General features: G+C 38.4%; 2 protein-coding genes across 3 annotated transcripts in view; one reads left to right on the top strand and one right to left on the bottom strand.

Moving 5' to 3' along the window:
• LOC126356147 (luciferin sulfotransferase-like) overlaps positions 1-18,756 on the top strand; it is a 124,269-nt gene extending 105,513 nt beyond the window's left edge. For both annotated transcript variants that reach the window (XM_050006885.1, XM_050006884.1), the window contains exons 5-6: positions 8,804-8,898; positions 17,549-18,756. In XM_050006885.1, the coding sequence (XP_049862842.1) occupies positions 8,804-8,898; positions 17,549-17,842 (389 nt within the window). In that variant the 3' untranslated portion in view covers positions 17,843-18,756. The remainder of the gene's footprint in view (positions 1-8,803; positions 8,899-17,548) is intronic.
• Positions 18,266-24,708, bottom strand: part of LOC126356148 (luciferin sulfotransferase) — a 75,885-nt gene continuing 69,442 nt past the window's right edge. Inside the window, exons 5-7 of the mRNA XM_050006886.1 lie at positions 23,936-24,056; positions 19,642-19,736; positions 18,266-19,555 (exon numbers count right to left, since the gene is read on the bottom strand). Of these exons, the coding sequence (XP_049862843.1) occupies positions 19,256-19,555; positions 19,642-19,736; positions 23,936-24,056 (516 nt within the window). The 3' untranslated portion in view covers positions 18,266-19,255. The remainder of the gene's footprint in view (positions 19,556-19,641; positions 19,737-23,935; positions 24,057-24,708) is intronic.

Below are 24,708 nucleotides of genomic sequence, written 5' to 3'. Positions count from 1 at the left end.
TAAAGGTAGAAGAATAGAGCCCCATATTAAGAGATTAATATATTTAACATCGGTTTGCTGCAGAATTCTTGAACACATGCAGTTTCCTTGAGACAATAAAGCTTCCGTCCAGAAATCAGCACGGATTTAGTAATCATTGCTCGTGCAAAACTGAGCTTGCCCTTTGTTCAGATGATATCCTACGAACCATGGATGAAGCGTAACACGTAGATTTCACATTCTTAGATTTCCGGAAGGTCTTTGACACTGTGTTCCACTGCAGACTGTTGAGAAGGTCCGAGCATATAGAATAGGTTCCCAGACTGGAAGACTTCTGTATTAACAGAAACTAGTGCATTGTCCTCGACAGCGAGTGTTCATCAGAAACAAGGATGTCGTCAGGAGGGCGCCTGGGAAGTGTCATAAGACTTATTCTCTGTGTACATAAGTGATATGAGGACAGGAAGAGCAGCAATTTGCGTCTGTTTGCTAATGACGCTCTGGTGCACGGGGAGTGTCGTCGCCGAGTGACTGTAAGAGGACACAAAATGACTTTGACAAATTTTCTAGGTGATGTGATGAATGGCAGCTACCTCTAATTGTAAATTAAGCGTAAGAGTGGAAAGAACAATGCTGAAAGGTTGGAATACGGCATTGGCAATGTGGTGCTTGACACAGTGACATAGATTAAATATCTGGATGTACGTTGCAAAGCGGTATGAAATGGAATGAACACGTCATGTTGGTAGTAGGGAAGGCGAATAGTCGACTTCATTTTATTGGGAGAGTTTTCGGAAAGTTTATCTCAGCCGTAAAGGAGACTGAGTATAGAACACATCTTTAAGTAGGTCCTACTGCTCGATTGCTTGGAACCCTAAAGAGGTCGGATTAAAGGAAGGCATCGAGGCAATTCAGGGGCGGTCCTAGGTTTGTTGTGCGCAGGTTCGATCAGCACGCAAGTATTACCGAATGATTCGTGAGCGCATATGGGAATTCCTGGAGGGAAGGCGACTTTTCTTCCGAAAGGCACTATTGAGGAAGTGCCGCAACACGACGTGACACGGACTCGACTAATGTCTGAAGTACTGCTGGAGGGAACTGACACCGTGAATCCTGCACGCCTGTCCATAGATCCGTAAGAGTACGAAGGGGTGGAGATTTCTTCTGAGCACGTTGCAAGGCATCCCAGATGCGCCCAATAATGTTCATGTCTCTGGAGTTTGGCGGCCAGAGGAAGTGTTTAAACTCAGAATAGTGTTCCTGGAGCCACTCTGTCTCAATTATGGACGAGTGTGGTATCCCATTGTCCTGCTAAAATTACTTAAGTCTGTCGGAATGCACAATGGACATGAATGGATGCAGGTGATCAGACAGGATGCTTACGTACGTGTCATCTGTCAGAGTCATATCTAGACGTATCATGGGTCCCATATCACTCCAACTGCACGAGGGCCACACCATTACACAGCCTCCACCAGCTTGAACAGTCCCCTGCTGACATGCAGGTTCCATGAATTCATGAGGTTCTCTCCATACCCGTACAAGTCCATCCGCTAGATACAATTTGAAACGAGACCAGGCAACATGTTTCTAGTCATCAACAGTCCAGTGTCGGTGATGACGGGACGAGGCAAGGCGTAAAGCTTTGTGTTGTGCAGTCATCAAGGGTACACGAGTGGGCCTTCAGCTCCGAAAGTCCTTATCGATGACGTTTCCTTGAATGGCTCGCATGCTGACACTTGTTGATGCCCCAGCACTGAAATCTGCAGCAATTTGCGGCAGGGTTGCACTTCTGTCACATTACACGATTCTCTTCAGTAATAATTGGTCCCGTTCTTGCAGGATCTTTTCCAGGCAGCAGTGAAGTCGGAGATTTGATGTTTTGCCATATTACTGATATTCGCAGTACACTCATGAAATGGTCGAACGGGAAAATCGCCACTTCATCCCTACCTCGGAGGTGCTGTGTCCCATCGCTCGTGCGCCGACTACATCATCACGTTCAAACTCGTTTAAATCTTGATACCCTGCCATTGCAGCAGCAGTAACCAATGTAACAACTGCGCCAGACACTTGTTGTCTTATATGGGCGTTGCCGACCCCATCAATCGCCGTATTCTGCCTGTTTACACGTCTCTGTATTTGAATACGCACGCCTACAGCAGTTTCTTTGGCGCTTCAGTGTGTAATGATTAATAGCACGCTTGTTGTGCCGATATATTGCTTCCAAGCACGTACAGATCAACACCTTCGTGTCTCAGTGGTGTGGAAATACTCCGCAGGCCGCTTCGTAGTTGCATGGCCTTTTTGCAATATCACCATGACTGCGCTGCTCTATTCGGCCGTCTTGTTTTGTACAAACTGGCTTGCTTGTGAAATTACAAATTATCGTCCCCGCGTCTGACTGCTTGCCTCTCGTAAGGCTGGTATGGAGCTGCTTTTCATCCAGTAACAGCCAAAATTTGCGACTGCGTTGCGGAACGTTGTTGTTTGAATTAAATAAATTACGTGTATCGAGGTATTCAGTCCTTTTTCGTTGTTGACTGTGATACCTGTTACTTCAGAATGCTTTTCAAAGAAAGTCGAACAGTTTTCTCATATTGGGCCTTGGAAGATTACTTCATGGAAGCTACCCCCCGCCCACCAAAAAACCTATTATATCATTATGAAGAAGAGATGGTCGTGACTTCCAATGCGTTAGCAAATCCGAGGATAATTTCTAAAAGAGAAATAAAATATCAAAAGCCTGTCTCGCACGAAGAAAGTTTATCAAAGTAATTCAAGCAAAACGATCTGTATGGGTAGTTTCCAACAAATGTGTCTGGTACGTTGCATTAGAATCAACCATTAATTATTACGCGAAAATTTAGGTTATTATGAACGAAGGGCCTTCCTTCCATCGTAATCGATTTGGAATAGACGGCCTCTGACTTATGAAAAGAGCTGAAAATTCAACAGAAATATATCATCCTATCTTAGTAAAAACATAATGACCGTATTGTAAAAGTTGTTATTGCATATTTCAGCGTCAGTTTACATAGCTTGTGTAACAGTAGTTTGATTTATCAGTTGTTTCATTCTAGCTGTTTCGTGTACACTCGCGAAAGCCAGCTACTACGCTACCTATTCACATCAAAATGCGCCCATCGCCTATGTTTGACATCAACGTGCAGGAACAACTCACAGACGGCAGTAGGGGGTAAATTAAGCGTGTCGGGAGATGCGGAATCCAGTGCAGGCATTGTTGTAACGCGGAAAGGGAGCAATTTATCTGACTTCCAAAATAGCATGATCATTGACTTCTGGGCCAAGCGTAGAAGCACTTCCTAAACAGCTAAGTTTTTAAATTGCTGACGCGATTAAAGTGTATCGTGCACAGCAAAACTGTCCTATCCTAAAACGGCGCCGAGGGCACTGTGGTGCTCCACGAGCCATAAATGACAAGCGTGAAGAACGGCTGCGGAGACTTTCAAGGCCGGTACTACACTATCAAATTCCTTTATCAAAGTTGATATGTCAAATATTTATGTCAAAGAAGTTTGATGTTGTAATAGGGCACTTTCTCAAATCTTGCCCGTCGTCAAATAAATTTGATCTAATCTAGGGCCTCGCTGTAGATTTGATTATAAAAGTGGCTCGTCTTCTGTTCACTGCAATGTGACATGTTAACACGTGGAGCGCTAGCGTCGCTTCAGCATTCTGTCATCTGTAGTGTGTTTATAAACATGACCGATAAATTCAATCCGTGTGTACCGTCAACTACGAAATTAATAGAGATGTGTGAAGCTGATGAGGCGCTTTAAAACATGAGGCATCCTGAATACAAAAATAGATTAAGAAGATTGGAGATCTATAACAATATTGCGGAGGTCATTAGCCGTGAGGTACAGTTTTTCGATACAAAATGTAATTGATTTGTTTATAGAATAAAAATAGTTCTTAATGCACATAAAGTGTATTGAACATTTATTTACCTTCAGACATTGGCCCTTCAGTGCTTTATAAATTGTTGCACACGTTTCAGGTATTATTTTCGTTAATGTGCACTGTGGTAATCGAGTGCTATACTGTAAGCTAGAGTAACTCTCTCCTGTAGCAAGAAATCGGAGTGTTACAGTGAGCCTGCCTTCTGCAGATATAGCAGTTCTTAAGTAGGTATTGTGCTTTGTGAGATGAGGATACACTTCACTGAACACATACTGAAATGTATGCTCATCCATTCTTAAGTACAGTAATTTGTGTACGACTTGACATCCTCCACTACAAGCTCACGTAACAAGTTTTGTTGAATGCTTTTATCGTCTCGTCATATAACCCACGGCTTCACCTAGGTACGTTTCTTTTTTTTCCCGCTTCTCGCCGAAATGACCGCACATGGCAGTTGTGGTACGTGCAACTGCTGCGGTTGTTGTTAGTCATCTTGAACATCGAAGAAAAACATGATGACAGTGTAATACCCCTTTTTAGCGCCACGTCAAAGAACTTTGTCAAATAAATTTGACGAATATTTGATCATATCTTTGACAAAGAATTTGGGTAGTGTAATACCGGCCTAAGCGCGAAAAGATGTGCAGCTGTTGCGCAACTGACCGCCTAGATGAACCATGGGGATACCAACAGTGTTTCCTCAAAGACAGTTCAGCGAACGTTATGGGCCTCCACAGCAGGTGCCTGGTTTCTGACCGCCTAGATGAACCATGGGGATACCAACAGTGTCTCCTCAAAGACAGTTCAGCGAACGTTATGGGCCTCCACAGCAGGTGCCTGGTTCGTGCATCCATGCTGATTGCTGTTCGTTGGCGACGAAGGCTGCAATTAGCTCTTCAGTACCACAACTGGAAGTCCGCTGATTGGCATCAGGTGGCCATTTCAGATGACAAATGCCTGTTGGTGTGTACTGCGCGAGACGTCTGAAAGCAACACTCGTCGGAAGGGTCCTGCGAATATTACGGCAGGCGAACTACTCGCTGTTGAGAAATTTTACACGTATTGCGAAATGCATTGAGGTTGACAGACATCAATTTGAACATTATTGCATTAATGTGGTATTTACAGGTAATCACGCTGTAACAGCATGCGTTCTCAGAAATGATAAGTTTACGAAGGTACACGTATCACATTGTAACAACCGAAATAACATGTTCAAACGTACCTACGTTCTGTATTTCAATTTAAAAAACCTACTTGTTACCAACAGTTCGTCTAAAATTGTGAGACATATGTTTGTGACTATTACAGCGCCATCTATCACAAAGCGAAAAAAGTGGTCCAACTAAAACATTCATATTTCTTTACGTACTACACGAATATGTAATGAAAAATGGGGGTTCCCATTTTTAAAAAAACGCAGTTGATATGCGTTTGACCTATGGCAGCGCCATCTAGTGGGCCAAACTTAGCGCCATCTGGTTTCCCCCTTCAAGCTAGACAAGTTTCGTTCTTTGTAGCTTTTTCGTTTGATGCTTATTTCGTGAGATATTTGGCTTGGTCACTATCAGTGGACCACCCTGTATACTGGTTCAAATGGCTCTGAGCACTATGGGACAACTTCTATGGTCATCAATCCCCTAGAACTTAGAACTAATTAAACCTAACTAACCTAAGGACATTACACACATCCATGCCCTAGGCAGCATTCGAACCTGCGACCGCTGGGCCACCCCGGCCGGCCCCTGTATAAGCTTAGAGTGCTTTACACCGCGCAACAAAATCAGAGTCATTTATTGAAACCTCGTAATTGTCTCCCATTGGGAGACGGAAGTTCGAAATTTGGTTCAGTGGTGCGTACAACCTTCCTCTGCAATGTCACAAACGTGTTGTCACCCTCTGACTCGTCGACGATTCAATCAGCAAGGTGTCGACACATGCGAAAAAGGCCAGAGTTCAGAAGTTCATGTGAGGTGTAAGGTGGGCCGATAGCGTCACATTGCCATCGAATTTAATCACAATTTCGCCCCACGCCACCGCAGACGTGTCACACGATAAAAAGGTCGACACACCCCTTCCTACCCACCTTTCACATCTCTTATTGACGCCTCTGCATTGAGATCAAAATCGAGATGCCATGCCTCGAAATTAAGCGGCTTTTTTATGGGTGCCGAGAAAACAATTTCGTGCGCTGCCGCCACCTTAGGGGGTAGTATAAAGAGCGTCAGTGGAACCACCCTTTACCCTGGGCGTTGATCCCCACACATTTCGCGGTCGAAAACGACAATTCGCAGTGTGATGAGCAACAAGACGAAGGTCTTGTCAACCTCTGATACCGCTGACACCCTCCCGGACTCTTCATCTGTTCTCTAAGTACATCGTAGGCCAGCAACCCCATTGCACGTGATCGTTCCACTTTGGAGTGCAGTGCAACCGCAGTTTTTGCTCTTGTGACGGGGTGGAACCACTACGGACTGTTCAAAACCACTCAACGAAATTCGAACGGCATCTGAAGCAACTAATGGTTTTTCAGCCCCCCAGTTTTGCGCCCTCCTGTGGCGTTATAACAGTGGGGTTGACAACTGCTTGAATAAAACGGCTACAGTTGCCTCTAAGACACACCATTTCGGCAACACCTTCAGTGCCACCTGCGCGCCTTCATCGAGCACTTCAAAAATGTATCTGTACAGAGACTTCTACATTCAGAACGTATGAGGTGCTGAAGGGTTGCCTGCCATCAGGCGTTAGAGCAGCAGTTGTGGAACTGTAGGGGTGGTGGGGTTGTTTCAGAGGGATCTTTTGCTGTTTTATCCGCGTATTTGTCAATATTTCAACAAACCTCTCCCCTCGCCCTCTCCAGCCCTTCATAATCATGCCACAAATGGGCGTGAAACAGTATGGCAGTATGGCTGAAAAGAATAAACACCCATTGCTGCTTTAGATCCTGTTCAAATTTCATCGAATGGTTTTGAACGGTCCTTAGTGGTTCTACCCTGCCTACCAAAGCAACAATTGTGGTTTTGCAACGCTCCAAAGTGGTAGAAAACAATTAAATTCTTGACATCTTCTCAAATTCCAGCATTGCTCTAACAGGTAATACCTCTACATTTCCTTTTCCGTTTAGGATCATATTTACAACAATTCATTGAAATATACCGTATTTGTAATATGTGCGGTTGTATGGTACTTTATTTGTTCTGAGAGACGAGAAATAAAAAATGTTTCTGGATAATAGGTAAAAATACCAGAATCAAAACAGAAACATGAAATCAAACAATTCAATTGCCACAGAAACAACACAGTATATTTTCGCTTTGAGGAATTCTGCCTAGTCCATTTCTATGACTATTGCCCACACTACCAAACATCACAATCTGAATTGGTTACCAAATAATAACAGCTGTCCAGGGTGACTCACAACACACTGTCTTTTGAAAGTCACACCCACAGAAGTCCATACGATAAAAAAAATATAACTGCTGTTTCACGGTAACTCAACATTTGAAACAGCTTTTTTAACAACTATGAATCACAATTTCATCATATACTCTCCAAGATTATTTACTGCCAACTTCTTGCATTCATGAGTTTCCAGAAACTATCAAAATTTATTAACCCTTTAGTTGAATGAATGAATTAATTACCCACTGACTGCCAAGTCTGCATAGTCGTGCTTCGTATCTGGGTCCCTCTTACTACATGTTACCTATCATAGGCCACTTAAGTAAAATCAATAAAATGCTTCGAATATTACGACACTGAAATAACCTCACCTCAGAGCCAAACTTGATTGACCATGAGAAATGCAGCATCTGCTAAATGCCAGTAAAACAGCCAGAATATCTCACCCTGTGCTATGGTATGTTAATTCTTTGATACCCCTTTGTTCATGTCAAAGATAGCTAAAGAAACACTCACATGTTGTATTTAGCATATGTGCAACCCTGTCCAAATCATAAATCTGACCATGTAATCTATCATTCCTTAGATCTGAGACTTAGAAGAATTTTGTGCAGATTGGTTGTACAACATCTGTACTTAAATTGCATGGGCTCATAGCTGCACAAACATCATGGTAGGGGTGAAGACTATGGTAGTGGTCGAGGTTCCACTGCGAGTGACCACTGTGTGATAGGGGAAACACATTTCAACATCCTTTCTGACTTCAAGTACCAAATAAGGAAATGAGCACATGGACAATTGAGTCAGCCCTTCTGATAGACAGAAGGCATAGCTCAGCAGGTAAAAGCAAACTAATGTGATAGTTCCTTCGGAACAAAGGGATGGACTCACCTAGCAGCAAGAATGTTGATCCAGTTCTGGGCAAGTTGCCAGTTATTTTGAACAATATGTAACTAATAGGCCCGACCTTCTGAGACATAAGCATAGAAACATTACAGATTCAGATTAGTAGACTAACATTTCATCACTTTCCTAATGACATGCATACTGTACTCTGGATTATGTAAGTAAACTCTTTCTCTCTTATAAATTTAAAGTGACATTTCACCAAATTCCACACCAATTTTCTCAGTGTTAGAATTCATCTATCTCATAAAATGATATTATTGATTGTATTATTACTTTTGTTTATTAAATATAAAGATTTGATGTAGCTAGAAAAACACAAACAGTGTTGTAAATGCTTTTGCATTCTGAAAATGTTAGGATTAGCTTGTGTCTAGGGTCATTATTCTGTAATACACCACAATTGGCAAGACTGCCTGACCTACATCTCAGCAATTAATATTATTTGCTCACTTTTAGCCAAATTCACAAGCTGAAGAGTGCTAATTTGTTTAAATGTGTAAAATAGTATGCTGTCTTGCTTATAATTATCCTTAGTTTCTCAATGGATACACTATCCTTTTTTTAAAAAAATGTTTCTCTTGTTTAGTCTGTTTCTCACCATTCTGGTCGCATATCCTGAGCTTCTGGGATCGAAGAAATGAGCCAAACATCTTGTTCTTGAAATATGAAGATATGAAAAAGGTAAATGTCCATATGTTATGTAATTATGTATGTCGTATTACCTTATCATGTCTGCTATTAAAACTGACACTGGTGTTGCACTGAGGTATAACTAAGATATGTAGTAGTTACTGCATGAAATTATGAAACTGGCAAAGCAGTTTTTAAAAAACCTTCTTTTTTCTGATTTTTCTCAACATTAGTGTCATTTGGATGGTAGACCTGTACCTTTCCATTTCAATCAAATAGTGTGCGTTCCTGTTCAGGAAGTCCTAAGATGACAGTGAAAGTCTTTGTAGTAGCCAGGAATTCCATATTCACATGAAAATATTTCAGCAGGTAACAAATACGAAAGAAAAGAAACACACAAATTTGTATCAGATATTTTATTTCTACCAGTATTTTTATCTGATTTATTATGTCCTCTTCTGATATAAGTCAAAAACTAAATTTGCGATTTGTAACCTATAATGAGATTTATTTATTAGTTTATACCTGTTGTATTTTTTCAAATTGTAAACTAGGTACATGGAAATAATCCTGAAGCTACCCACTAATTTGTAAATGCCCTTAATTGAAGGAAGAAGTGTCAAAAACTGAACTGGAATTAATGCTGAGGACTATAGATGAGTTTTTAGGAGACAAAAGAAGTGACTGTATATTAGTGTCATCTTATCATGATGGTTTACTAAAATTATAGAACAAAAAGTAAAAACAGTAGAAGTAAAGCACTATACCTTATGTCATTTTAGTTGTCTATAATTGGGAACATTGGTGTTTACCACAAATTTTCAAGCTTTGAAAAAAATAAGTAGTTAACTGATTTATTTATTATGTCTTGAAGTATCAGCTTTTTTAGCCCTTCAGCAGTCACCAGCTAACTACTGCATGTATTTTCATATATTTATGCTATTTGAATAAAATTATGAATTTATAATTGTATTATAATATATATAATTTATATGAATTTATAGTTATGATGTAATCCAAAAGTACAAGATGTCTGTGTGCTATCTGTAGGCAACAATACTACTGAACATGTGCAGTATAATTCAATGAGTAGAAAAATTTTAGCTATATTCATATGCTTCTGTACAGCTTCTAAACAAAATTGTTATTGAGACTCTTTCTTTCCATTATAGTTGCTTCAGATATAGGATAATTCTCCCACAAAATGATGACACTAATCTGCAAAGTTACATTAAAATTTCTATGACTTCTACAAGAACGCTAGAGGAATCTGAAGTTAGCTTCCACACATTATGCTGTAAGGCTCTACTTCCATCTGCCTCCTCCCCCCCCCCCCCCTCCCCTACTCCCCCAAATTAAACACAAAGCACTTTGTACAACTAAAAGTTATTTCACAGCTACTCTGAAGTACTGTACCTCCCCTTCATAACTGCTCTTCAACAATAGTCTCTCATTTTGTTTTACTAGCATTACAAATACTCCTCACTTGTCAGTGTAAAGAAACTGACAATCTGCATTCTAACAATAATGACACATTTTCTGTTCACTGACAGCCACAGTGGAAATTAAACTAGAGGAATTATGAAAAATGGCAAACTGAAGTTGTGAAAGGAGTTCCAAAAACTCTTCCTCTCTTTTCGCTGTGCCCTGAAGTGCAGAATACAACAAGTAATTGCTACTAGATCAGCAAGAATTGGTTGAGGCCACACAATGCATGAGCATTGCTGTAAAACCGAGTGAGATGGGGCAGTTGTTAGCAGACTGGATTCACATTTAGGAGGACGACAGTTCAAACCCACATCCGGCCATTCTGATTTAAGTTTTGCGTGATTTTTCTAAATCACTTCAGGCAAATGCCAGGCTGGTTCCTGTGAAAGGGCATGGCAGATTTCCTACCCCAACCTTCCCTGATCCGAGCTTGTGCTCCATCTCTAATGACCTCATTGTCCACGGGATGTTTAACAGCAATCTCCTCAGATGGCTTGCTGTATAGTGTGATTTTGAACTGATCATAGATCAAGGGAAAGTAATTTGGCTTAGAATGCAACAGTGAAAGACAGAAATTGAAAGATCAGACAAAAATCAAATAAATACAAAATATTGTTGAAACAGAGACAGGGAAAGAGGCCTCAAAGTATATAACTATTTATTTTGAAGAGAATAGGGGCATCAAGAAAGACATTTCATGTGGAGAAACCATTTTAAATTATCATTTTATAAAAGTATAAATGAAAACTGGCCCAGTAAGTTCAAAAGTAAGTGTAAAACATCGCTCTAAAGAAGAAAAGAAATGGAAATTTCTCGCACATCCACTTGGGGAATAAGGAAAATCATCATGTCCCTCAAAAATAGAATTTTCTAGGAACTGATAAAATCCTGCTAATATCTAGCTTTATAAGATGTTATTCAGTTCAATTGAAGAGGAACTGACATTTATACAAAGGGCCGTCAGAGAAGTCAGATGGAGAAATATAAGTAGAACAAAGGTTACTGCAAAGAACCTTGTGTAACAGAGTAAATACTTAAACTGAATAAAGAAGGAAATACAAAAAAGGTCCAGGGAAAGACAGGGATACAACAATGTGAGACACTAGGTATGAAATAAATAGGAAGTGCAGGGAAGCATAGGCAAAATGGCTGAAGGAAAAACTTGAAGAAATCAAGAAAGGGTTGGTGACGGGAGGGACTGATGTAGCATACATAAAGGTCAAAACAACCTTCAGTGAAATTAAAAGTGAGGGTGTCGACATGCAAAATGCAAGATGAATTCCAGTGTTAAACACAGAGAGAGAGTAGGTAGGTGCAAGAGTATTTTGAGAGTATTTTGAAAGCCTCTCTGAGGGCGAGAGGATCTCTATGATGATATTACAGAAGAAGAAAAAGAGTCCTTATGGGAGACAGAGATCCAGAATTGGAGTCAGAGCTTAACAGAGTTTTGGAAGGCATGGGATCAAATAAGGTGGAAGGCATTGACAGCATTCCTTCAGAATATCTATTAATCACTATTCAGCTTGGTTTGTAGAATCTCTGACACTGGAGACGTATCGCCAGACTTTCAAAAAATGGCATCCCCACAATACCAAAGGTAGCAAGTCAGATAAGTGTGAGAAGTATCACATAAAATATTTAACAGCTAGTGCTCCTAAGCTGGTAACAAGAATAATATACAGAGTAACTGAAAAGCAAATTGAGGATGATCAGTTTGCCCTTTATAGGATTTTTTGACCTACAAAAAAACATTCAGCAATGTAAAATGGTGCAAGATGTTCAGAATTCTCAGGAAAATTGATGCATCTTATAGAGAAACATGTGTAATATACAATATGTACTACGACCAAGAGGGAAAAATAAGACTGTAAGACTGAGAACAAAGTGCTCGGTTTAGTGAGATTGTAAGACAGGAATGTAGTCTTTAGTCATTACTCTTAATTCGTACATCACAGAAGCAATAACAAAGAGTGAAGAATGGAATTAAAATTCAGGGTGAAAGGGTATGAATGCTAAAAATCACTGATGTCATTCCTGTCTACAGTGAAAATGAGGAAGAATTGCAGAACTTCTTAAATTGAATGAGCGATCCAATGAGCATACACTAGGATTGAGAGTAAAGTGAAGAAAGACAAAAGCAATGAAGAGTGGCAGTTATCACATGATGTATGAATCAAATGGGGTATGAAAAGCAAATGATCGCAGCCAAAGTGGGCATTCATAGCCAGAAGACATCTACTAATATGAAACATCAGACTTAATTTGAGGTGGTAATTTCTGAGAATGTAGAGCACAGTATTTTATGCAAGTGAATCACAGACTGGGAGAAAAACAAGTCATTTGAGATGTGACAGTATAGAAGAATGTTGAGAATTATATGGAGTCGTAAGATAAGAAATGAGGTGTTTCTCGACAAAATGGAGCAAGAGGATGACATGGAAAATATTGGCAAAAAGAAGAGGAGACAAAGTGGTAGGACATGTGTTAGATTTTCAAAGTAGAACTTTGATGATACTTGATGGAGCTGTAAAGGGATGAGAGATTTGAACACATCAAACAAATAATTGAGCACTGGGGTGCAAGTGCTGTGTATCATTCTTTGCCATATATTCAATAAATACATCGTTCTGTAAAGGTATTTTCCAGTGTTAATTGAAATGGACAACTGGTATGCCTCTCTATAGAAAAAGGTGACCCCACATATGTCAGTAACTGTTGACCAGCCTCACTCCTTCCATTGTTCTCCATAATTTTTAAGAAGCTAATGTACTCAAGAATTGTCACACATCTACGTATTATTATGATACTTAGTTAAACACAGTATGTATTTCAAAACAGACACTCTACTGAGGCAACCACTTATCCTCTCAATGAGTCCATAGTAAAATTTTAAATCATAAAGTACCACCATTTAAAATCTCCTGCAACTTATAAAAGTAATTTGATTGTGTCAGCCACAATACTCTGTTACATAACACGATATTGTAGTGCCTAAATTTTTAAGGAGAGCAATGCAGTGTTCCTTGGACTACGTGCATGTTCAAAGGAACAGGCGCTGCAATGACTACAGTCATTATGAAATACACATAATGTATTCACAGTTGAAACTCTGAACAACTATCAGCTGTATGAGGAAATGGTAAAAGTGAAAATTTGTGACACACCAAACTTGAACCCAGATTTCCCATATGTGTACATGTGTGAAGGAACATTGCATTGTCTTTCATAAAAACACAGGCACTGCAATATCGTATTTATCTGCTGATATCAGACTGTTACTTTCAATTAAAACATCCTGCCCTGTATGGGAATACATAATGAGTGTATGTGTACATGTTGTGATGCAGGTGTATGAGTACATGTTGTGATGCAGGAACAATGACATATGGGAGTTTGGCTCTGGCTGTGAATCATGCATGGGTAGCTAAAGTAGTCAAGGTAATCAGTCACATGATGTGAGAAATCCACATTTGAGTCCCACTCCAACACAATTTTTCCTTTCCATCATTCCCTCATACAGCTGATGGTTGTTCATATTCACAACTTTCTATACCTTTCATACATTTCTGTGAATATATTTTATGTATCTGTTACATAAAATGTTTTTTTTTGGGATATATGGAGAGCTTCTGTAAAGCAGCTTAAGATACCATTTAAGAAACAAATTGCAGGAAGTTATACTGAGGGGTGTTGAAGTAATACGAAAAGATGAGTACACCATATCACTTTATGTAGACAAATTGAAATGTGCATTCTACAGAGTCTGCTTGTGGGTCAGTTATTTTCCTTACTCTATGTTAAAGATCTACAGTTTTATTTTAATCAGAGAGCGAAATCATTCAAGCAAGCAGACCATTACAATTTCTTGGGTGCGCACTTTGAATGGGTGTGTTGCGAGGGCTACCAAGAGTCATGTACCGTTGAGGAGACTGTCTCTTCTGCAGGAAATACAGGACCCATTGCTACTCATCCACTTGAATGTGAGTGACATGTCAGTGGTAGATCTAGGTTTTCAGTACTGTGGAGACAGGGACCAGAAAGAACACACTTAACAAATAAGTTAGAGGTGCTGTCTTCCACTGAAGCTGAAATTGAGCCAGTGAGATTCTCCTCACGTTGGGAAACCTGCTGTGTCCTGTGTCATGAAGAGACAAACCCCAATAGGTAGGAGCCTGAATCTTCCTGGCAGATTGAAACTTTGTACAAGACCAAGACTCGAACTCGGGACCTTTGCCTTTCGCGGGCAAGTGCTCTACCAACTGAGCTTCCCAAGCACGACTCACGCCCCATCCTCGCAGCTTTACTTCTGCCAGTACCTCGTCTCCTACCTTCCAAACTTTACAGAAGCTCTGCTGCAAACCTTGCAGAACTAGCACTCCTGAAAGAAAGGATATTGTGGAGACATGGCTTAGCCACAGCCTGGGGGATGTTTCCAGAATGAGATTCTCACTCTGCAGTGGAGTGTGCACTGATATGAAACTTCCTGGCGGATTAATACTGTGTGCCGGACCGAGACTCGAACTCGGGACCTTTGCCTTTCGCGGATTCTACCAACTGAGCTACCCAAGCATGCCTCACGCCCTGTCCTCACAGCTTTACTTCTGCCAGTACCTTGTCTCCTACCTTCCAAACTTTACAGAAGCTCTCCTGCAAACCTTGCAGAACTAGCACTCCTGAAAAAAGATATTGTGGAGACCTGGCTTAGCCACAGCCTGGGGGATGTCTCCACAATATCCTTTCTTTCAGGAGTGCTAGTTCTGCAAGGTTCGCAGGAGAGCTTCTGTGAAGTTTGGAAGGTAGGAGACAAGGTACTGGTAGAAGTAAAGCTGTGACGACGGGGCGTGAGTCGTGCTCGGGTAGCTCAGTTGGTAGAGTATTTGCCCGCGAAAGGCAAAGATCCCGAGTTCGAGTCTCGGTCCGGCACACAGTTTTAATCTGAGACGAAGTTTCACATCAGCGCACACTCTGCTGCAGAGTGAAAATCTCATTCTAGGTAGAAGCCTGTTTATCATTGGCAGGTCTGACATGTGATGAACAATGGTACCTTTTAGGAAAATGACAAGGGATCAGAAGGAATACCAGGTACACTCTGTACATGCCTGGGAGCCTCATTCAGGATGCTGAAGAGACTATTATTGCAGCCATTGGGAGGACATAGTGTAACCAACTGCAGACACATTGGATTGAGTGGTGCCTGTCTTATATGCTCTCAGGTCATACTTGGATCATTCCAGAGACCAGCAGAGAATATTAAGAATACCATCCTTGCTTGCAGAGTTTCAGTGAAGCTCACAATCCACAATTGGTAAACTTATACAAATACCTGGGTGTAACACTTCATAGTGTCATGAAATACAACACTCACGTAGGCTTAGTTGTAAAACAGGTAGCATACTTTAATTTGTTGGTAGAATAGTAGGGAAATGCAATCAGTCTAGAAAGGAGATTGGTTACAAATCCCGTGTGTAACCCATCCTAGAATGTCACTCAAGTATATGTGACTCCTACCACATGAGACTAATGGGCTGTATTGAAAGTACATGGAGAAGCGGAGCACAAATGGTGACAAGTGTGTCTGACCCACAGGAGAGTATCACAGAGATGTTGAAAGAACTGAACTGGCACAGACCTTTTTCAAGAAAACCTACTTTCAAAGTTTAGAGAAACAGTTTCAAATGATGACCTTAGGAATATACTGCAAACCCCTATATATAGCTCCCATAGGAATGTGAGGACAAAAATAGACTAATTACGCTATACACAGAGGCATTTAAACAGTCATACATGAATGTAACATGAAAAAACTCGTGTAACTGGTACAATTGAATGTACCCTCTGCACTTCACCCTCTGCACTTCACAGTGGTTTGTAGAGTTAAATGGACATTTGTATAGTGATTAAAAATTAAATTGAAAAAAAAAAAAATAGAACCATGTACTGTAAATGCTAAAACATTAAGCTTCAGATTATTTTGCCATTTGAATGATGGCCAGCCTTGGGAACTTATGAGTCAGTAAGTAAATGTATTTCGCATATTTTTATTCACTGATGTCTTTTGGATATTCTGCACTAACTCTTCACTTATTTTTGACAAAAAATATATTCTTCACACAAAAGAATGTAATTAGAACCATCGAGTGCGGTTGACACATATTTATCTGGCAGATACCATATCTGAATAAGCAATTTGGAGTATTATTCACAGCCTCACAGTACTCACAGATGAAATTTGCTGTTAACAATCTCTTACAATACAAAAGTAACAGTGGTATTTCTGAATATATAATCAAATAAGATCCGCATTTGTCTCTAGAAAAACTAACTTTGGCTAAAAAAAGGTAATGAAATACACAAGTGTAAAATTCTTAGATAACTGTCCATGTAGATAAAATGTATCAGATTGTTAAGTGTTAACACCATGAGTTCTGGAAATTACAAATGGTTCATAAATTAAAAAAAAGGAGACGTATAATTTAAGGATACCTATCCCACTAGATATTCTTGGTTCCAACATAAAGCATATTTCTGTCCAGTCTTTTATTCAGTTGACTCTTTTTCACACGATAATGTTTGTCATGAATATAATATGTGGAACATGGAAGTAAAGAGAGAGAGAGAGAGGGAGAGAGAGAGAGAGAGAGAGAGAGAGAGAGAGAGAGAGAGAGAGAGAGAGATTATCATGAAACCTATAAAGCAGTTATTATAGTGACCACAGCTCTAGTTGTGTAGAAAAAATGGAATAGTAAATAATAAAACAAGAAATGCTATGCAAAATGAGTGACACAATAACAACAGTAACAACAATAGTGAATACATTTTAAATATTTTTCTCTTTGGCTTAGGGAGGACACTGAACTGAAAGAATGATTTTTTTCTGTTACAGTTAAAGAGTAACATGTCTCCATAAATAAAAGAAACTGACAGCATGTCAAGCTTTCATAAAAGAAATTCTCTTCACATGAAATATTACCTGTACATCATATGAACTGCTCTCCATTTTTGTTACAAACTTGGTATATCAACAATGTAATCGCCTAGTAGCAGTTGCAGTTTCTTTTGTATTTCACACGTTCTGATCTGTTTATTTATTGCTACCTCAGCCTATGATGTGTATTTTGCATTTGAAAAATCACTCTGAGCTGTTTATGTTTCCAGATTTGATGTATATTCTTTACAAATATTATTTATTTTACTTCCTTTTTTTTATTTTCAGGACCTTCCATCTGTCATTAGAAAGACAGCAAAGTTTTTAGGAAAAGAGCTCAATGAGTCACAAATTGATGTCTTAACTAACCATTTGAGTTTCCAAAATATGAAGAACAATCCATCTGTGAATTATGAAGCTGTTGTTGAGATAAATCGCACATACAATCTAATAGCAGCCGACGGAGAATTCATGCGAAGTGGTACAGTTGGAGAATGGAAAGCTAAAATGTCACCTGAGTTAATTGATAAGTTTGAGAAGTGGGAAGAGGAGAATCTTAAGGACACTGGTCTTACTCTGTGAGAAGGTCTACATGAAGTGTTACTATCTTTCATTAAAATGATGTCAGTACTCTACCGATCACTTCATGTTCATCTCTGATCCACAGTCTTCCACTTGTAGAAATGGCTCTGGTACTCAGATAAGTTGTACATATTTACCTGTTTACAAAACAGTGAAACACACAAATGTATGCAGTCCACTTACAACAGCAAATCAGTAAAATTTACATAAGCCTAAAATACCTAGTTGTCAAATACATCCCCTGACAATACAACCGTTTAAGACAACTATGAAGTTCTGAATGATTATGTTAATCAAGAAATGCAGATAAAATTTACTTATTGTTTTGTTTTATTATAAAGTAATAGAATCCACCAATAATGTGTAGTTACTTTGAAGTACCTAAATATTTTACAGAATGATGGGAGATGAGAAGAAATGGCATCCAGTTGAAAAAAAATATTTATTCATATAAAACTCTATTGTGTTACCTCGCTGACACATTCAGCTATTAAGTAAGGTTACTGTCTTTATCTTAATATCCAAGTACAAAACTATATGCTCTTCAAGAAACTAATAAGATAAGTTTAGCTCTGCATGTCTTTTAAAATGACTTCTTACAGAATGAAAAATGATGTATTAATAGCCAAAGATGTTGTAAGAAGTGCCATGCTACTTAGTCAGTAGTCATCCACTGCATACCTACATTTATTTTATTGAACTGCATATGCATGAATTTGACAAGAGTAATAACTGTATTTTTCTCACATTAACCTCATGTAACAATAAGGTCTTAAATTCTGACTTCTTTCAATTTTCTTCATTTTGAATGTATTTTATTGTTTTTGCATTTAAAACTAATACTTCAGTTCCAGTAACCTTTTTTATAATGTAACATTTTGTACATTCTGTAAATAAATTGTGAATAAATGATACATTTGCACAATTTTTTTCCTTTCTAAAGTAAAAACTACTATAGTTAATCTAGCTCAGCGAAGGCTGATTTTAGGCCTAAGCAACACAAGCAGCAACTTGAGGTGCCAAACTCAGATGGAAAGGGGGGGTAAAGGTGTACAATTACAAAATAGGCATACAATTGTATCGTAATTAGTTATGAAAACAGACACAGGTGAAAGTATGTGATGAACAGGAGGAGAGGAGAGCAGGGAGAGAGAGGGAAGGACGGGGGTGGCAGTGCCAAATGGCATTCTGTATGGCAAACTTTTCTTGAACTGGCACAAAACTCAGCACAGTAGGATCCACATTCCAACAAAATTTGCATCACAGAGTCCACACTAGTGCTGTACTTTGCTTTATATGGGGCAACATTTGCAGCGCACTGATCCAGTTGTTGAGCAGTAACTGTTTGTAACATGAAATGATGGAAATCATTTTCAGTATTTAGTTTCCAGGGAGAATGGGCACTATGTTTTTTCAGTCAAAAGTAAGACCTGTTCCCCTGATGTTTTCTTCAGTCCAAGCATCAAAACGAGCAGCCATTTCTTCACTCATATGGTTTTTCCAGTCTCCAATTTCACCCTTCCGAATGAATCGGAGGTCACTCTTATTAAGAAATTCGGGACCATTTTTCCTTGCAATAATTGGCTCAAGGTTTACTGCTGGATTTTTCTTCATATTACCAAAGCTGAGGTATTCAGCCAGCTGGTTTACCTGTTCTTCTGTGAGAGTCTTACCCAAGAAAGCTGCTGCTTTACGAATAGCTCCTTTTTGATCCTGCAAAAATTAACAGGAGAAATAATTTGAGAAAAATTGAGTAGTAATTTCAGTTCCGTCAATAACTATGTAAAAACTGAACTTACCCTTTTCATATCTTCATACTTGAGAAATAATATGTTTGGTTCATTTCTTTTCTTCCAAAATCCAAGTATGTGATTCCATACAGGGCCAACAGGAGCTGCAATATGAATATACATATATTTTCATAGTGCACAAAAAATGATCAACAATGATTCAACATTTTACTGTGCAATGTAGCCACAGACATATTAGAATTTGTGTTGTGTGATTCTGAGAATAAATATCTAAAAATCATTAATTTTTTGTGAGTGTGTCAATGGGATGCAGATGCAGATGTAAATAACAGAGGATCAAATATATTCTTATGTATACAGTTTATTAAACGTCAATGGAAGTGAGTATGTGAGGGATAGAGGGTGCAAATGTAACAAAAGGAAAGCTTTTGCATAAAAGACAGAAAATTTCATTCACTCTGAGCATAAAAGTGAATAAGTCCGAACTAAAACCTGGAACTATTTTTTGAAACCAATAGAATTATTAGTCAAAAGGAAATTATCATTTGAGAAAGGAGATACAATATTTCATTTAGATTCAAGTAGACATTAGGAGAGGAACACTCAGCAGGATATGGACTGAATACATCTGGGATATTAGTGTAGACAACATCTCAATTTGGACTGTGTAAATGTAGCCTTCAAGCAATTGACAGATAATAAGCTACAGGTATTAGTCAACCAGCAAACGATTATTTTCTGAGCTAGCTTGAAGAGCCCTTCATCAATGTAATGACCATTGTGACAATGTTTGTGTATTTTAGAGGCAAGGTGTAGACTTTGAATTTGTACGAGTGTATCTAGATGATGAGGCAACAATGAAAGGATTACGATATGGTAAGATTTGATATAGGAAGAATGGTGGTGAGGAGATGTAATCAGATATTGTCGTAGCTCTGCCTCAAGAGCAAGGATAAGTTCATAGAATGAAATATTGAAAGCGAACCCACAGAAAACTCTGCTAAAGATGGCTTGCCAGGTCTGGAACTTGGAAAACCAACAATATTTAGTTTAAGAATGATTCTTTACTCAGCTCTGGAATCTGAGAAATGAAATGTAATTCACTAGTCAGGCCTCAACCTAAGCTCTGGTCTTATGAGGGCAAAGCTCTTACCAACTAGCTACTTATTTTGGAAACACCCCATAGACTGTCTCAATAATCCTCCCACATATCCTTCTCTCAAAAGTGCTAAGGCAGCAAGGTAGTTTTGAGGAAAGAGTTTGGAAAGATGGCACTGGCTGATTGAAGAAATGAGGCAGGCCAGAGGGTAAGAATATTGTACATAAAAGGTAAGTATTTTAAATTAAGTACAGTTTCACACACACTTTATTCTATACGTTTATATATTCAGATACATAAGTTATGAGATTGAAGAAATGAGGTATGCCAGAGGGTAAGAATATTGTACATAAAAGGTGAGTATTTTAATTTAAGTCCAGTTTGACACACACTTTATTCTATACATTTATATATTCAATAGAAAGGAACTTCTACATGGGAAAAATATATTAAAAACAAAGATTCCAACACTTACCAAGCGGGAAAGCGCCAGTAGACAGGCACAATAAATAAAACACACAAACACACACACAGAATTTCTAGCTTTTGCAACCGACGGTTGCTTCTTCAGGAAAGAGGGAAGGAGAGGGAAAGACGAAAGGATGTGGGTTTTAAGGGAGAGAGTAAGGAGTCATTCCAATCCCGGGAGCGGAAAGACTTACCTTAGGGGGAAAAAAGGACAGGTGTACACTCTCACACACACACACACACACACACATATCCATCCACACATACACAGACACAAGCAGACATTTGTAAAGGCCTTTACAAATGTCTGCTTGTGCCTGTGTATGTGCGGATGGATATGTGTGTGTGTAATTTGTAAAGGCCTTTACAAATGTCTGCTTGTGTCTGTGTATGTGCGGATGGATATGTGTGTGTGTGTGTGCGAGTGTACACCTGTCCTTTTTTCCCCCTAAGGTAAGTCTTTCGGCTCCCGGGGTTGGAATGACTCCTTACCCTCTCCCTTAAAACCCACATCCTTTCGTTTTTCCCTCTCCTTCCCTCTTTCCTGAAGAAGCAACCGTCGGTTGCAAAAGCTAGAAATTCTGTGTGTGTTTTATTTATTGTGCCTGTCTACCGGCGCTTTCCCACTTGGTAAGTCTTGGAACATTTATATATTCAGATACATAAGTTATGAGATACTATTTTAGTTCTAGCTAGTGCCTTTGTTATAAGAAAATATGAGTCTCTTGAAATACTAAAATTATTACTAGGTTTCACATGACTAGTATGCATTATATATGTCAAGAATCCATATGTCAGAGAATTATATGATTAACTTAAAATTGCGTGAAATTAACATCATATTCACAGTATTTTCATAAAAATATGGTCTACCCACTGCTACTTTAAATAAGATTGCAAATACCTTCTGGTCATCACTGTCATGAGAACAGCATTCAACGTAGGTAGGAGGCAAATGGTAAGCAAGCACAAAATAACTAATGACATGTAGTTTTGATTGAAGCATATTTCTTTATACAAAGTAAGTATCAAAGTAAGTATGATTGATTTTAACAAGACTGTGAGCCTGTATGAGAAATATATGTGTCATATATTAATACATTAAGTAAAAAGAATACATGTGTTTAATTATCATAGATCTGTGTTTGTAAAAGAATTTCTAGTTACATTGAACATGTCAATAATGGTGTCATGATGCAAAAGGAATGAGTCTGCTCTGTTATTAACAAACTATGTGTCATGACATATTAGTTCATAATTTCTTTTGACCTTGAGCTGTGCCCTTGAACTGACAATTTTCATCCAAATTGTGGAGTCTAATGGCAGTAAACAAGCAGTTGTTTACAAATGTGTATTTGCACACCATCAGAAAACAACACATACAAGAGCTGACACAAAATTAATGAGACTTCTGCAGGAAATCTATGTACTTATCAGATATATCCACTTAGTGATAGACTTCTTGAGAGTAAACCCCATTTGAGTCTACAAACACCATCATTATTTACTTCATTGTTCAAATCATTTTTACATCAGATTTTTTGTGAGGTTGTGTGGAAGCTCTCGTAACAAAAAGATATCTGCAATAGCCTAATAATCTAGTGCCACTGAACTGTATGTTTTTTGAACTTGAGCTATGTTCTCCTGCTTGAATGAACATGACGATGTATTCTTTATTTATAACTAAAAACATTAATAAGGTATATTGTTAATGTTTTATTTATGAATAGGAACATTATAAGGTATATCTTTAACTTCTTTTTAAATGCACATGTGTTATCTGTTTCCTGCTGTCTGCTGGAAACTTAAAATTTTAGAAAACATTCTGTAAGTGGAGCAAACTGTTATGAGTATAAAATGCTTAAACTCAAATAAAAACAGTTTCAATCACATTTTCAGATTTTTATTTGTTAGCAACCAGTTTCACACTTTTTCTCAGATCATTTTCAGGCTTTTCCCTGCCATTATGGCTGCTGGTGGCAGCAGACAGAGGAAGATCTGTAGTAGTAAGGATGTCACTGCAGTGCCTGAAAATTGTCAGAGGAAATGGCTGAAACCAGTTGCTAATAAATAAAAATCTGCAAATATGATAGCAACTGTTTTTATTCGATTTTTTGCTGGAAACTTGTTAAAATTTTTTGCTAAATATTGTACTTGTTTCAGAACAACAGACATTGAGAGCTCTCCTTCACATTTGACTTTTATTACCATGTGACACTATGCTCTGTCTTCTCTGTAGAATAAAGATTTCTTTCATTCTATCACTGCTGCTAATTTTTGAACTAATCAAAAATGAAAATGTGTCAAGAATTTGGGAATATTTATCACTACAGTCGAAGTGTAATCAGGTTTTCTATTGCACGTGCTACAGCCATATTAAGTACAAAACTAGACTAAATGCTCATCACCTCAACTGCAATCAGTATGCTTTTTTTTTCATTCCCTGTTGTGTTTTCACAACCAGGATACTTCACTGCTTTGGACTAATAATGAAATAAAGAAGCCCTTATTACAATTGAGTTGGTGATAACTATGTGTGCATTTGTACTAATAGTCAAACAGAACTAAGTGCAAAGCAAAATTAATCTGGTGTTGTGTACAGTGTATGTGAAAATTCAACGTAGCCTTTAGCCTTTAGGTCTTCCAAAGACAATGAAGTTTTATGTATGCAACACAGTGTATCTATGAAATAACATATAGTTGCATAATCAATGTATATTTTATCATACATGCAAAAAATATAAAAAACCACAAATCACAAAACAGCTTTCTTACCACGGTCCTTGAGAAACAAGTCACAGAAGTCTTCAACTGTGCCCTTTAGGTTGTGAATCAACATGCAGTAGTGGTAGTAAGACACACACATATCCTTTGGATTTCTTGCCACATATACTATCTAAAGGGAGAGATGTATCAGTACTTATCAATATGTGCACTTTATATATCACATTAATTTTTATTATATAAAATATTTCATTTCTGAAATGAAGTATAAATGTTTTCTCAAAATTGTGTTACAAACAAAACCAAAAAACTATATCTCACACACAAAAAGTAATTACCAACAGAAAAACATATAAAGTTTTTAAGTCCTGTGTTGATTAATTTCATTTGTCAGTACTTGCAGCACACACAGTTATCATCTTTACATGTTGCTCCTGCTACATCTTGTTACTGTGTATCGAAATTAAATGCAGAAATATGTTTTCCAGTTTGCCCACTTATGGATGTGTACACACTAAAATGTAATACGTTCCCATTAAATCAAAAATTCATTATTCACTTACTACATTGTGAGATTGCTAATGAATTATTGCATGCAATTTCCTGCCAGGAAGTACAGACAATATAGATAGGAAGTTCCAGCCAGTGCTGGACATGTTGAATGCTGTAGTGAGAAAAGAAAAGCTCAGGCATACTCATGTGGTATTACCAATGAAAAATTTCGAGCAAACATTTTCTGATTCATACAGATCATAAATAGTTGCAAAGTCTGGCATAAATGTGACTGAAGCTGAAATTGCCTTGTATATTGGCAAATGCACACA

Source organism: Schistocerca gregaria, chromosome 3, assembly GCF_023897955.1.
Source record: "Schistocerca gregaria isolate iqSchGreg1 chromosome 3, iqSchGreg1.2, whole genome shotgun sequence".
In the NCBI taxonomy this organism is placed as follows: domain Eukaryota; kingdom Metazoa; phylum Arthropoda; class Insecta; order Orthoptera; family Acrididae; genus Schistocerca; species Schistocerca gregaria.
This window is presented reverse-complemented; position numbering and strand designations above follow the sequence as displayed.